Raw genomic sequence first — 14,511 nt, 5'->3', positions numbered from 1 at the left:
TGTATTGGGTTGCACAATTGTGGATTGATTTAAAAACCCTCTTGAATAATCTTAAAATTAATTCTGGCACTCACAGGCAGCCAGTGCAGTGACTGATGTGATGTGTGCTCTACGTCTGGTCTTGGTCAGTACCCGTGCTGCAGCGTTCTGTATGTTTTGCAGTTGACCAATGGCTTTCTTGGGCATACCACACAGGAGAGCATTGCAGTAGTCTGCTTGTAATAAAAGCATGGAGAGAGTTTCTCTGTATCAGCCTGAGAGAGAAACAGCCGCACCTTGGAAATATTCCTCAGGTGGTAAAAAGCTATTTTGGTCACATTCCTAATGTCTGATTTGAAATTGAGTTCAGAATCTAAAATGACACCTAGGTTTTTTACCTGGTGTTTTATCTTTATTTCCCGTATATTAAAATGTGAGCCAAATTTTCTGTAATAATTGGCTCTAATAATAAGTACCTCAGTCTTGTCTTGATTTAGCTGGAGGATGTTGTGAGCCATCCAAGTATTTATATCACTAAATCAGTCTAATAATTTATCTGTGGAGCTAAAATTCTCTGGTGACACAGAAATGTAAAGTTGTGTATCATCTGCATAGCAGTGAAAATCAATTCTGTGCTTTCTGATAATGCTGCCAAGGGGTAACATATCCTGTATAAACTGAACAGTACCAGACCCAAAACCAAACCTTTTGGAACGCCACGTGATATCTACTTCCTCTGAGTTATGTTCACCAAGAGCGACAAAGATGAAGAGGCTGTTTTGTGTTGATGCGGAGGCCTTACTGTGGGCGGTGGCGGGAGAGCCAGACACAGCCCGTTTTATGTCAACCTGAGACTGCCTTGAACACCACCACTAAGTCAAGCACCGTTGTTGTGTTACTAGTTCACACTTTGATTTGGTTCCTGGTCAAAGAGGGGTCTGGACTTCTTATCATGTCCATCGAGATATGAATTTAACAACCTTTTACATTTTCAAATCAAATAAATCATTCATTTTTATGATTTATTTATTATCTTATTTTCTTTTTCCTCTGCAATTCTCACTGTCAAAAATACAAGCAAAAGCCCGGATGGAGTGAAGGAGTCGCTTTACGTCAATGGTTCAAATGATCTCGATCGTTTACTGATCTCAAACTCACGCCAGAGTGCTCCCTTCACATAGGGAAGAGCAGGAAGCCACTGAAGGTGCTGTAGTTACTCGACTTTTCATCATAGAGCTCCTGATTTACCGGGAGACGCATGTAGACCACATCCCCGGCCTCCAGCTCTAGAGTCAACGCATTAGACAAGAACCTATTATGTCCATTGTCATTGTTCTGGTGATTGAAGATGACACTCTTTTCGTTACGGTAAATATAGGCACCTATGGACTGTGGACCTTTGAGACCCATGGCAGTGAATCTGATGTAGTAGAGTCCTCTCACTGGTGCTGTGAAGACACCTGCATCAGAGGAGAGTAAAATAAGTGAATAGACTGTCACAGACACTGTTAGCGATGCTGGAATCGCTGGTTGTCTACATGTTTTTATATGGGATAAAGATGACACAATCACAATGCATGTGTACACCTGTCTGATAGCAGATGTCTAATGTGAACATGATCTGATCCCAGGTCACATTTGAATACAAGGTGAAAAGGGGGTCTTAGTGTGTTCAGTACCTGTATTTGGGTTGTAGGCCTTGCCGATGTTGGTGATGACCCTTCTGTATACTAGTGTGGTGACACTATTAAAGGGTCCTACATATGCATCATTAGTCAAACCAGCAGAGAAGGCCACCTTTGGTCTGTCTATGAACACAGAGGAGGGAATTAAAAGCACTGATTAAAGACAAATACAAACATGGTAAAATGCATAATATGATCCTGATGAAGACAAAAATCACCTAAAAAAAAACATGGAAATGAAATCCTAACAAAAGGTTTAAGTGAAAAACAAAGACGCAATCTGCGACCTTTATCATATTACAAACGCATTCGGGCCATGAAGCAAAAAATAAAACGCGCTTTGATTCGCCAACAGCCCAACAGCCATTCCATTAGATTACAAGGATGTGCAGTTGTAGGCCTACAGTATACGCTCCATGGAGTTTACCTGCATTCTCTCTCCTCAGCTCCTCCATCATCCCCTCGCTGGCGTTCAGTCTGGCCTCTAAGGCTACCATTACAAAAAGACAGATTAGTAAACTGATGCTTAGACTCTCTGTTTTAAGCAGAATGATTTCATATATCCAGGCTGCGTCACATCCGGCCGTGATCGGGAGTCCCACAGGGTGGCGCACAATTGGCTCAGCGGTGTCTGAGTTTGGCCGGGGTAATTGTAAATAAGAATTTGATCTTATTAACTGGCTTGCCTAGTTAAATAAAGGTTCAATAAAAAAATAAAAAAGAATATATGTGACTGAACTCAGGAAGGTGAGCTTATGTCCAATTTTCAAGATCGTCTTTCTTTTACATTTTATAAAAGTACAGACTCAGCTTCAAAACGGCATATAATATGATATAATTAAGTTATGCTTCTTTGAAATTTGATAAACCTGTTATTACATTTTGGAGACAAGTAGGAGGAAAAAGTGCCCTTGAATGATTTTCACACTTTCTAGAGGGCTCTTTTTTTGTTTACGCCTATTCAGCATTGTTCACACCTTCTTAAGCCTTCGCCCCACCCATCTTTTTAAGAATTCACATGTAAACGAATGAGTCAGCATGGCATCGTCCTCCAGGAGGTAGTCTCTCTCTATTATCCCCCTCCTTTATCTCAAACATGGCATCCTGCCTTTCTCCCTACATAGCTCAGTGCTTTCTCTTTGGCAAAACTAGGGTCATAATTGAACAGATCCCAGACACGTTTGTAATTAAGGCATATGAAAGTTCAGAGAAGTTAGGAAATGGCAACAAACGCCTACGACCCGGAATCCGGGTCACATTTATTTACCTGTGTTCCCATTCTCACTGTCTGTCACTCTGGCCTCCAGGGCTAAAATAGCATGGGAAACAGTCATGAAAAGTGAGTTCATATGAGAAATAAGCATAAATAAACTGTCTATAAACAATTTCATAGACAATTTTACAAATACAGTTGAATTCATGACCCTTTCTTTCTAATGATAAACAACTGATGTTGGTGGACAAATGACATTACCTGAATGCATTCTCTTCAGCTCCTCCACCTCCCTTTCACTGGCACTCAGTCTGGCGCCCATGGCTAGAATTATGAGAAAATGTAAGATCGTGATCCTCCTCTGAACTAAACTCATTATAACAAATTCATTTGTATTACAAAACAAAACAGGCCTCTACCTGTGTTCTGTTCTTTCAAGTCCTCCACCTCTCTCTCAATTAATTTGTAATTTATTTATTTTTACTTCAGTTTATTTTAGTAAACACTTTAACAATTTTCTTAAAACTACATTGTTGGTTAAGGGCTTGTAAGTACGCATTTCACTGTAAGGTCTGTTGTATTCGGCGCATGTGACAAATAAAATTTGATTTGATTTTTGATATGACTCAGTCTGGCCCCCATAGCTGGATTTATGGAAACAAAACAATTCTCACAAACATGTTGATCCTCCGCTGAAACGACGTCATAATGAACCAAAATCCATAAATACCTGCATTCTCACTCTCCAGTCTGGCCTCAGCTCCTCCGCGCCTTTTTTCTCTCCACCTTCTTCCCACTTGTTTCTCCATCTTCCTCAGCTTCTCTCTCTGCTCCAAAACCATGGTTCCCAAGTTATCCACCATGTCTCTAAGCTCCTCTACCTCACCCCAGATATTGGGGGTTGTGGTGGTCTGGCCGGTTGTCTGTTTGCTAGTCGTCTCTGTATCTTCAGTCCCGCGGCTCTCTACCGAACTCTCTCTGTCCCCTCCACTTTCTCCCTGAGCCCATGTCCCAGACCGACAGAACAGCAACACCAGCAGAGCTACAGCACCCCTCATTCTGAAATGACACCTCTTCAGAAATAATGCAGCCTGTGAGGCTCACTCCAGGCAAAAAGTAGTGAACCACTGCCTGAGAAGCGTTTCACATGTTTCTGACGTAATGTGTACAAAATAATGTCAAGGATCCCTGCTGAAGAATTCAAGGTGAGCTGGCTGCCTTTTTAATCTGAGACACTGCAAGGTTGTGGTAGAACAGAACCTGTTATTTGGTTGAAGGTCTTTCTTTATCTCCATAAGGTACGGTGTGTCGACGTTTGTGTTTATCTATTTACATAGTGCTAATACTGTGACAGATCACACACAATGCACGAATGCATGCTGTAGACACAGAGGAACTGATTACACACATTTTCTTTTACACACACACACACACACACACACACACACACACACACACACACACACACACACACACACACACACACACACACACACACACACACACACACACATACACACACACACACACACACACACACAAACTGTTGCATCCTGTCAAATCAATTGAGCAGCCCACACAACAACCAGTAATCAGTACTTCCCATGAATTTATTCAGTCATCTGTTCATTCGTTTTCATCTATATATTCTACCTTTAAATGTATATATTTAGTTTAGTTTTACAAGGTGCCTCACGGCTGGAATATATACTGTAGTAGTAGGATGATATGCTCGTCATAAATAAGCCTATAGGGGTGCTTGTGGTTGGAGTGTGTGTGTGTGTGTGTGTGTTCACGGAGTAGCTTTCGCTAGGATTGGAATAGGCAATCGATGAATAACCCAAAGCGTTGTTCTCCTGGACACACTGACTGACTAGCTGATGGGGGAGAGGAGCTGAACAGTACTCGACAGCTTCACCTGGGGACTGACAGCCCCCCCACAGTCCGATAGAGATGCAGGAAAGAGAACGTTAGCAGCGCCTGAGGGGCTGTTGTGTTGGGAAACAAAATGCGGGGGAGACGATATTTGACCTTTGACCTGGACCATGTATTCAGCTGATCTCTTCTACTTTGGAAGAATGGGAAATCAGTGGGTTCCATGTAATTGATATTGTCAGATTCTTGTAGTTGTGCTTTTTGGATGAGGATATGTGGTAACCTGGTTAAATGTTAGGGATATGATACTGGCGATTGTTTTTTATGATGTGGCAAATAGCCAGGGCAAACAAAGACAGAGCAAGAGGGATGTGCTTGTATTCAAGATTACCATTTATTTGAGTAGTGTCAGATTGATGCCAGCTATATAACAGTAAAAGAGAGAGAGAGGGAGAGAGACAGAGAGAAAGTGTGTGTATGTATTTTGTAAGCAAAACTTTACAGCTATGCACAGTAGCATTCTTTTTAGTAATTTCATCAGTATTATTATTCAAAGTCATTCATTTAGATATTTTAAACAGGAGAGTACTAATAGCATGATTTTTTTAAGTATGTTTTTTATATACCAGTTGGCTATAGTGAGTGTAATAATACAGTAGTGAATAGGAGATGAACAAGGCTACTGAACAAGGCTACTGAAAAAGGATACTAAACAAGGCTACCGTTTGTATAAACACTTTTCTGATTTATTTTGATTCAACACAAGTAGTATAATCTTATTTAGATGGGTCTGAGGTTCTGCACAAATCAATGACTGCATCATGAGTTTCAACAATTATATTATTTTATACACATCAAATATGTGGATGTTTGGTATGAATTTTCCGTTTATATTTTCTTTGGTTGATCTGAACGTAGTGTACAAGTGGTCTGGTAAAAGAGAAAGTATGTTTCTAAATTCGTTCACTTGTTTCGTGTGTATAGATGACATAACAAACCAGAACTGACAGTAACCACCAACCCAAGTACTGCCTTGATATATAGAACAATGGTTATCGGTTTACTGCCACAACAACCAATAATCATTATATAACAACCATACAATACGGTTTAATAGATCGCGACAAGCCGTTTCAGCCCGTCATTTTCTTCATTTTGCAAGTCTCCGAGTCTCTCTGAGGGAAAAATGTATTTTTGTGACAATGGCTTTGTGTCAAATTCTTCAAATTCAATCCGCTGACAAATTTACACAATTTCCCCTATGCCTTTTTCATTGGCCTTTCCTTTGATTTAATTCCGGCCTCTAAAATAGTCAGATTATGTAGATGATCAGATGAGGAAATTATTCAATCCATCCTGGTTTCACACAGAAAGTCATTTGATCTGTCAGTAACTGTATACTTGGAGTCATTATAGTGGAATTATTCATAAACATGTTGTATGTGTTATTCATTCTGGTCTAAACTGTAATTGTTAGACTTTGAGTCTGACTGTAGTCCTAAATGATAGTGCAGTATTATTATATGACCACTAGGGGGCAGAGTAATCACTATTTAAGAGTCAGGGTTGTGGAACAACACTCAAGACAGTGTTGACTGGGATATAAAGGATAGACAGCACCGTTGGATATCTTCATCACTGTTTAGTATCATATTGACGATAGTCAGTATCTGTGTCCTCAACACTCACCGCTAAGAAGATGCAGGTGAAAACGGTTTTAATATTGCCGGAGGAGACTCAATTAAAATATGTTTATGGGGATTTGATGGAATGATATTTACTTTATTTATGATATTACATTAGATGTGTCGTTTTTATTTTTTCAACATTTTGTTTGCTATCAATTTGATTAATCTGGTAAATAAAAGCCAAATTGAAGAGTAGCTGCAAACACAAAATGTGCTACGTCAACGTGCAAACGACAAATCCTGCAGTGCGTGTACACCTCTAATGGCGGAATTTAAAATGGCTAAAGTGAATATTTCTATGACTTTACCTACGACTGCTCTCCTTTTAGTTCACCTGGAAGTTCCTATTACAATATCACATCAATGTTTTGGAACCATATTCAAAGCAACACAATTACACTCACCAGAGAAAACACACCAACAATGTATTTTACATTTGACAGCTGAATGAAAAACTTCATCATACCATTTCATCCCTACCATTGACAGAAATGATGGATGATAGGTAAAATATCCCAAATACAAAACATCTCATAAATATCTGCCTGTCACTATTAATAATTCATTCCCTTTTCTTTGATACAAAAAAAAAAACAGAACAACAAGCGTAACAACAACAGGGATAATATATGCAGTAAAAAGCTCATTGTCTGACGGAGGAGTGAAGAGACCAGTGAAATGTGCACTGGAGTGAAACACGAGAGATCCCCGAAAGGGTGAGGCTCAATGTCACTCTGCACGGAGCACAGGCAGCGCAGGCAGACAGGCAGGCTGGCAGGAAGCAAAACAAACCTCCCCCCAAATGAGTCTCGCAGCTCAATTAGAAGTATTATGACTGGAAGTATTATGACTGGAAGTATTATGACTGTGTTATGAGATAATGAAGAAAAAATACTTTGGCCAGTTGAAGATTTGCTCCATAGAAAGACATGTTATAAGCCTTGTAAAAAGATAATCATAAAGGATGCTTATAACAAGTTATAAAGCATTATACCTGTCTGTTACACATTTCCCCCACGGTTAAAAAGCAATAATCCAATGTATTTTCTTGATGTGTGTTTGAGAGCATAACGGAGTGAAATTGTACAAGGTTACCTTATGTTTCTTTGCATTGGATGTACAGATGTGTGTATTCTATATGCTGCATTTGTCCTTTGTATACCTGGGCTGTCAGTTGCTAAACATCCTTCAACCCTAAACAAGTCGAGGCACAATACCTCCTTGCTTCAGGTGTCTCTCTTTGGCCAGACCTTGTGATGCTTACCAAAAGGGTGTCCTTCGTCTGAAAGATTTATAGAAGAATGCATGCCAACTTATTCTATTTATTAAAGAAGAAGCACAACACATTACTGCCTTGGACCCTTTAGACTAACCTACTCACTCATTCCATCTGAAGATAAACCAACCGAAACACATTGGTTTCTGGGAAATAAAGAGTGAAAACATGGAGCTACCATGAAAACCCTTTCACCTTTTCACTTCCTTCTTTAGAATCACAATACGGTTGAAGCACAGCATTCACCTCTGTTTTTCCGACAGCTAACATCTTAGTTGTTTACCTTGCTTCACTGCAAGGCTTTCTCTCTCCCAAGGCTAAAACCGAAGCATACCTTAAGACCATGTCTTGGTTTCAGGCTGTTGTGTAGCCAAAATTCCTCACCTTGGCCCTTGTTATAAGACAGGGTAATTGCATCAAGGCTCTCTCCATCTAGATGCGCTCTGGGATGGAGTCACACAAGAGACAGGGCAGGTGCGACAGAGCAACGTTACAGTCTATTGATGATCAGAATGCACTGGCCAGAGGGTGTGAGAAGCAGGCAGCACGTAGCTTTGAACTTAGCATTGAACGGTGGCAGTCCGTGTTACCTTTGTGCATGCATTTCATTGTGCGGATGGGTACTATCTTTCATCTCGATGCCGTGCTCTTTGAGGGAGTAGTTAGTGGCGGAGGATGCGTGTGTGAGTGTGAGGAGACCAGTCTTTTTTCCATTAGCAGGTGTAGTCTGTTGGCCTGCCCTGCTCAGACTCTTTGTAAGAAGCATCGCCGCTAGTTTAACCCTATCAATCGGAGTAAAGCAACTCGGGTATTTGCCACAATCACAGTTGACTCGCCCGCTATATCTGACTCCGTTTGACGGCACCAATCTCTGGAGGATGTTGTGTTTGTGGATTGGGCAAAATCTTACGTCTTTCACCCTAGCTTTGTTGTCCACCGTTCTTATCGAAGCACCCAACATGCTTGTAGCTGCAACAGGAAATAAAGTCGTGTTAACACTGCTGCTGTTGTGATGACTCCAGGTTGAAGGTTGTTCGGAGGAAAGGAAGTGGAGCTCTTTGCTTCCTCTACTTGTCGATGTGAGAGGGAAATAATGTATGAATGAGATCGTTTCGGAGCTTCAGCCCGCCACTGCTGCGATTACTGTGGCACTGTTTCAGACAGCGTTTCAGTTACTGACCGAAAGAAAGCCTTTCATAATCAGACCACGTCATTTGTAAACGTCGCTCTTTGTACCGTCTGAGAGCACACACACCGTCTGAGAGCACACACAACCTTAGCTCAATAGTGTGTCAGTCACACTGAGGAAGACTTGATCCTCACTGCCCTGTTCTCACGTTATTGTTATTTATTGTATACCTTATTGTGGCTGTTGTTTAGGTTATTTCAGAGGTATTCCTTATACTCTGTCACGATTCAGGTCAGTGCTTGTATACCACGTTGTCGTTTATTCTCCCCTACGTTCCGTCTTTTGTTGTGCGTCCAATAAGCTTACACAATCCACATTCCAGGCAACGCCTAAAGCTCCTTTTCGCCGTAACTGGTTTCACGTTCCAAGGCTAGGTGACATCCAAGGTGTATTAGGTATTGTAGTTCAAGTTACAGTATGTGCTGTATGGACTATATATGGAATTGTTGATGTGTTGCAATAAACATTCATTGATTGAGTATGTCATGCAATGTGGGAGTGTATTATGTTATACACAGTGTGTTCACAAACACTGCTATTCAACCTGGTTCTTTGGTGGCTCAGGAAAAAAAAAGGTGAAAAATATTAATTCAAGGCATGATGCCTGGGTGTTATTAATTCAGAGCCACAGTGACAACTGAATAATAAAATTTAATGAAATTTTTACATGGACTAAAAGTCAGAGTTCTTCCCTCATTAATTTTTAAGTCACACTCAGGACTCAGGCTTTCCACAGTAATGACACCGGACACCTTTCCACAGGGCTGCATAGGAACATAGAAACCCCTCTCATTCACATCATACGATCATAGACTTGAGAAAGCATCTCTTTCTTTATTTCGTTTTCAATATGGTTCAATTCTGAAATGCATTTTTCTCTCTCTCTCAATGAAATAGGCAAGGTAGCCTCCAGTATGCGCCAATGGCTAAAGTAATGTTCAGTTTTTAAAAGGATTGGAGGGACGGGCCTGAGTATACGAAGCATTAAGAACATCTGCTCTCTCCATGACATAGACTGACGGGTGAATCCAGGTGAAAGCTGTGATCCCTTACTGATGTTAAATCCACTTATTAAATCCTCTTCAATCAGTGTAGATGAAGGGGAGGAGACAGGTTACAGAAGGATTTTTAAGCATGCCATTCAGAGGGTGGAACGCTTTCGACACCTTGTAGGGGGGAGGGTGCGACTCAATAGTAGGAAGGTGTTCTTAATGTTTTGTACACTCAGTGTATATGACAGACTTAATGTGATCCTTCATTTACAGTATGTTGTAATCTCAAAGGCGGTTCCCCTCATGTGTGCCTGATGTTCGGTATCCTCACTGTATTTCCATTCGATTTATCTATTTGTAACATGAGAATGCAATTATGCGAGCACTGAAAATGGAATTACCAAGAGAAAGACATTTATGTTCATTGTTGAAAGACTGACTGAATCTATGGCACGTCTGGCCTAAAAATTGTGATGCCATGGCTTACCTCCCCCACTGGCTTTGGTCTAGGAGTTTAACAATGAGTTTACCTCTGCCCAGATGGCTCATAGCAACACGCAGAGAAAGAAAAAGGACAAAGTGATCACTTTTCACCAAAGCTCTGAGGATTATCAGGATACATTTTCTCTTTCTCTCTCTCTCTGTCTCTTTCGCTCTCTCTCTCACCCCCCCACACTATTTATTTTTTCTCTTTTTCACTCTCTCTTTCTCTCTCGCTCGCTCAGCGTTCGCTAGTCAATAAAACACTAACTAGAAAAGAGGTCACTGATTTGAGGATCAATCCGCCGAGCCTCCCTGTGGCTTCCCCATCTCTCCTTGGTACTCTGCGTTGTCTCCATTGTGGCCCAGGCCCAGTAAGTAGCATAGATGTAAGCTGAGTGAAAGAATCCCCAGTGGGCTGTGACCCTGGTGGAGAATGGACCCGTGGAGGTAGAGGTGCAGTAATCGAGGTAGTGTATGGACAGCATCCTCTGTGGTATTGTGTGTCCTACGTGTGCTTTTCAAACACAGTCATCAAGAAGTCCAGACTCGGGGAATGATGGAAGATACACATTGAATTGACATCCTTAGAACATTCGATGATTGTCACATCATGTAGGTGTTGGAGGCTTTTGCTCGACGACAATGACAAAGAAAAGACATTTCGACAAATGAAATGCGATAAAGGGGACAGTTTTAATGTATCATATTATTGGAAAGCAAAGGGATGACATGCTTACTGGTAAATGCTTTTGTGTCACTCAGTTCCTGTCATGAGATAATATGAACCAGGTGAGATAATATGCACCAGGTGAATAACGTGTCTGTTCTTTGGCAGCATCCCGCCAGGCACACTGTTCTTTGGCAGCATCCTGGCATCTCCTGAGATTCAGCGTACTGAAGATGTACGCATCACCTGACATGTTTCTAGCTTAATGCATCCCAACACTTTACAAATACATCCAATTTCTGTGGCAGGACATTTTTGTTTTCCATTCAGTGTCACAACCGTCAAGTGAAGTTGCCATATAAATATGTCATAAAAAATATCAAAGATTTTGCACCTGTCCGTTTGTGTAAGAGAAAATATGCTCGAATTGTTTTCCTGCACATTTTGACACATGATAAACAAAGAAACAAACAGAAAAGGATGTCTGTGAAAAGCATTTGAATTCTTAAGAATACAAATTTTGCCCTTTGTCACTCAAATAAAGGAAATGTCTCCAGCTGCTACTCATAGGCCTACTCATATCATGTAAGAACCTGCTATTCTTTTACACAGAATTAACTTTTTTCAAAGTATCCATACTACAGTAAATTGAATTGCATTTGAATACTTGAGAACTTGGAGACCGCCGGAGTCCTGCCGTCCTCCCTTGGTTTGTAAATGTATGAGCATTTCATATCAGTGGAGATCTCCCTGTCTGTTGGGGTGATTGACATAAGCCCATATTAGGAGGTGGTTTTGGAAATAAGTCCATGGAGACGCGGCGGATCCAGGCTGCAGAAGGAGGAGAGCGAGCGCTAGTCTCCTGGAGGAGCCGTGCCTTCTTAACCCCGCTCATTGGTATGCTGATGCGTACACATTGAGGCACACTCTAAATGGCTGAGCCTTCCAGACTCTCCCCCCCCCCCCCCGACACAGCGCTGGGCAGACATGATCCCGCTGAGGCCCGGCGACGATATGCAGCGCGGAATACAGAATCATAGAACGAACCCAATTAATAATCACGTAGTTAGTTCATATTTTAGACACTGTCTGTGCAGTGTGCAGCCACGGCGTCGCTCGTCTTGTCAAAGTTTCCAATTGGAAAAGTTGAGACGTAGGGTTCAAAGTGATTTTATTTCTTGATATAGGCCTCACTGACAGGCCCATGTTTTTGGTCACATGTGACAGATGCATGGGGTTTTAACTTAAGACATATGATCTTCTGTCATCGTTCCCATAAGTGAAAAAACACACACAAAATCATGTTACATTTTTTTTATTTTTCAGATCACACCCCCCAGTCCCAGAATTAGAAGAACAACATGTCAACCAGAGACATATCTGCTGCCAAGTGAGAAGATAGAATATCACGTTACCCTATTGTGACTTTCAACTGTAAGACAGTTATAGACAGATTGTTTTTGTCATATAACGAAGTGACCCTGAACCATACCACTCTCCTTTCAAACTATTCCGCAAAACTTCTGAAAAAAATCCCTTCAGAAAAAGACTGTTGGAATTTGGTAGACCTTAATGTCATTGTTAAGGAATATTACCAAAAACATACATATTTTTTATCTTTATCGTTCTGAGGGACTTATCATTGAGTAGGCTTCGAGGGTCGAGGTTAGGTTCGACTCTTTGAACATGCTTAATGAAAGGCAACATGAAAGGTGCATCATCTGTTGTTTTATACCGTTTTGTTTCTCGCTATACTACACATGCTGCCACTAATTATACGAGCTAGGTAGTCCTCATACAGTCAGAAATGAAAACTCGACTGTTACTGACATATTCATTTTAAGTTTCTAATCAGATTTAAATATGCAAAGCAGGTCCCGATGGGTTTTCTTTGATATGCAAATAGAGAGTGCAAACAAAGGTGGAGGCGATGTAGATTTTTCAATATAAGAAAATCTCAAAGGTGGGCTCGTCGTCACATCTTGTTAGAAAAGGGAGGAACATTTTTTCCCTATTTCCATACTATAGCATTTAAGAGAAATGTCTTATATTTTCCATGCAGAACAAAATACTTAAACAGAAATAAGTGATATGATATGATAGGATAATTAGTTAGACAGTGTGCTTCAGAGTATTCATAATAGCTGTAATCCCATGAGTAGGATACTGCATGCTCTACAGTCGTACACACAGTAGTTGTGACTCCTATTCATATATCAAAGCCATATCTGATATGGATCTACTGTTTGCCGTCCAGCTGTATCATTGCATGTAAACAAGCCTGACATGGTGCTTTTCTGTGGAGCGTGTCCCAACTGCAGCTTACTGGCCAGTTATCAGTTTGATGGAATGTAAAGGGAAGGTCAGTGTTTCCATAATTCACTCTTACCATAAATCATATTATATGATGTGGGTCCACATAGCTATCAACTCTCTCTTACTGCTCGGAGAATGGCAGCGGTATTTTGTTAAGGCATTTTGGCCCTCGGATTGTGGAGGTCACTATGTGTAAAAAAAATAAAAATTAAAAAATTAAAAAAATAAAGATGAAGCTCATTTAAGTACAGACAAAAACAATGATCTTTAAAATAGAACACACAAACAGTTTTGTTGCAGAATACACTGCAAGCTGTCCTAATATGGAGACCGTAACAGATGGTTTTATTGACATGAAGTACTTTGTCATATATTGTGTAGGTGAAGACACAAAAGCAGCTATGTGCGTAGACACATGCAGGATTTCTTAATATAGACACTGTAACATTTTATGGACGTACAGCACTTTGTAGGCCACAGTTTATTCTGAATAGTGTTCAAAACACTGTCACCTCTACGTACATTCATGTTCTTTGCATAGCATCCAGTCAAATTCTGTTGCATGGTGTCTACAGCTACTGTATCAGTTAGCACCAACTTGAACAGAACAAACAGTAAGTAATACATGGTCAGTGAAGTGGAGCAATGGAGGAAAGCTGACTTTTATTGACTTCAGAAATGGGACTGTCTGACCTTCATTTTCAATTTTAGGCCACAGATTGGAAAACCCTGACTGGTCTCTCCAGTGTCCCATGCGCCATTTTCTGACTCCATGGTGTGGAGAACATGATTTCCCTTACTGAAAAAACAGGCTTCTGGCAAACAGTTGTGGCAAACCTTTTGCCACAAAAAATATTTTCACATGTAAATTAGTTTTGTGGAATTTTGTTTTGGCAAATTTGTAGTGACTTGTGAACTTATGGCAAACAATTCTTGGAAATATGTGGTGAACATTCTACTGTTCGCTACAAATTTGCTGCAAACTCCATATGACTACACTAATTAGATCAGGTTTTGGGTTACTGGGTGTTAACAACATTTCAATGTTGAATCTACATAAACCAAATGACATATAACTTTAAATGAACTTGCTTCTCACAGAGAAAATTAAACTAAACATACTACATTTCCAAAATATACTAAACAAC

General features: G+C 40.5%; 1 protein-coding gene across 1 annotated transcript; it reads right to left on the bottom strand.

Annotated features, from left to right (window-relative positions):
* Positions 1-854: 854 nt before the first annotated feature.
* LOC115195224 (complement C1q-like protein 2) lies at positions 855-3,829 on the bottom strand. Its single transcript, XM_029755007.1, has 6 exons — positions 3,608-3,829; positions 3,139-3,201; positions 2,932-2,973; positions 2,092-2,154; positions 1,659-1,787; positions 855-1,439 (listed from the first exon to the last, which is right to left on the bottom strand). The coding sequence occupies exons 1-6, from the start codon at positions 3,738-3,740 to the stop codon at positions 1,153-1,155; spliced, it is 717 nt and encodes a 238-aa protein (XP_029610867.1). The 5' UTR covers positions 3,741-3,829; the 3' UTR covers positions 855-1,152.
* Positions 3,830-14,511: the final 10,682 nt, after the last annotated feature.

Source organism: Salmo trutta, chromosome 6, assembly GCF_901001165.1.
Source record: "Salmo trutta chromosome 6, fSalTru1.1, whole genome shotgun sequence".
NCBI lineage: Eukaryota > Metazoa > Chordata > Actinopteri > Salmoniformes > Salmonidae > Salmo > Salmo trutta.
Note: the sequence above shows the minus strand (reverse complement) of the source record. Positions and strands in the feature narration are given on the sequence as shown.

What these genes read in the sequence shown, in the direction of transcription:
- LOC115195224 (XM_029755007.1), bottom strand. Translation starts at nt 3,740, where the DNA reads ATGGTGGATAACTTGGGAACCATGGTTTTGGAGCAGAGAGAGAAGCTG. An exon ending in GCTGAAGAGAATGCATTCAG is followed by an intron (nt 2,974 to 3,138) that starts GTAATGTCATTT and finishes ATGCTATTTTAG; the next exon opens with CCCTGGAGGCCAGAGTGACA. An exon ending in GGCCTACAACCCAAATACAG is followed by an intron (nt 1,440 to 1,658) that starts GTACTGAACACA and finishes CCTCTGATGCAG; the next exon opens with GTGTCTTCACAGCACCAGTG.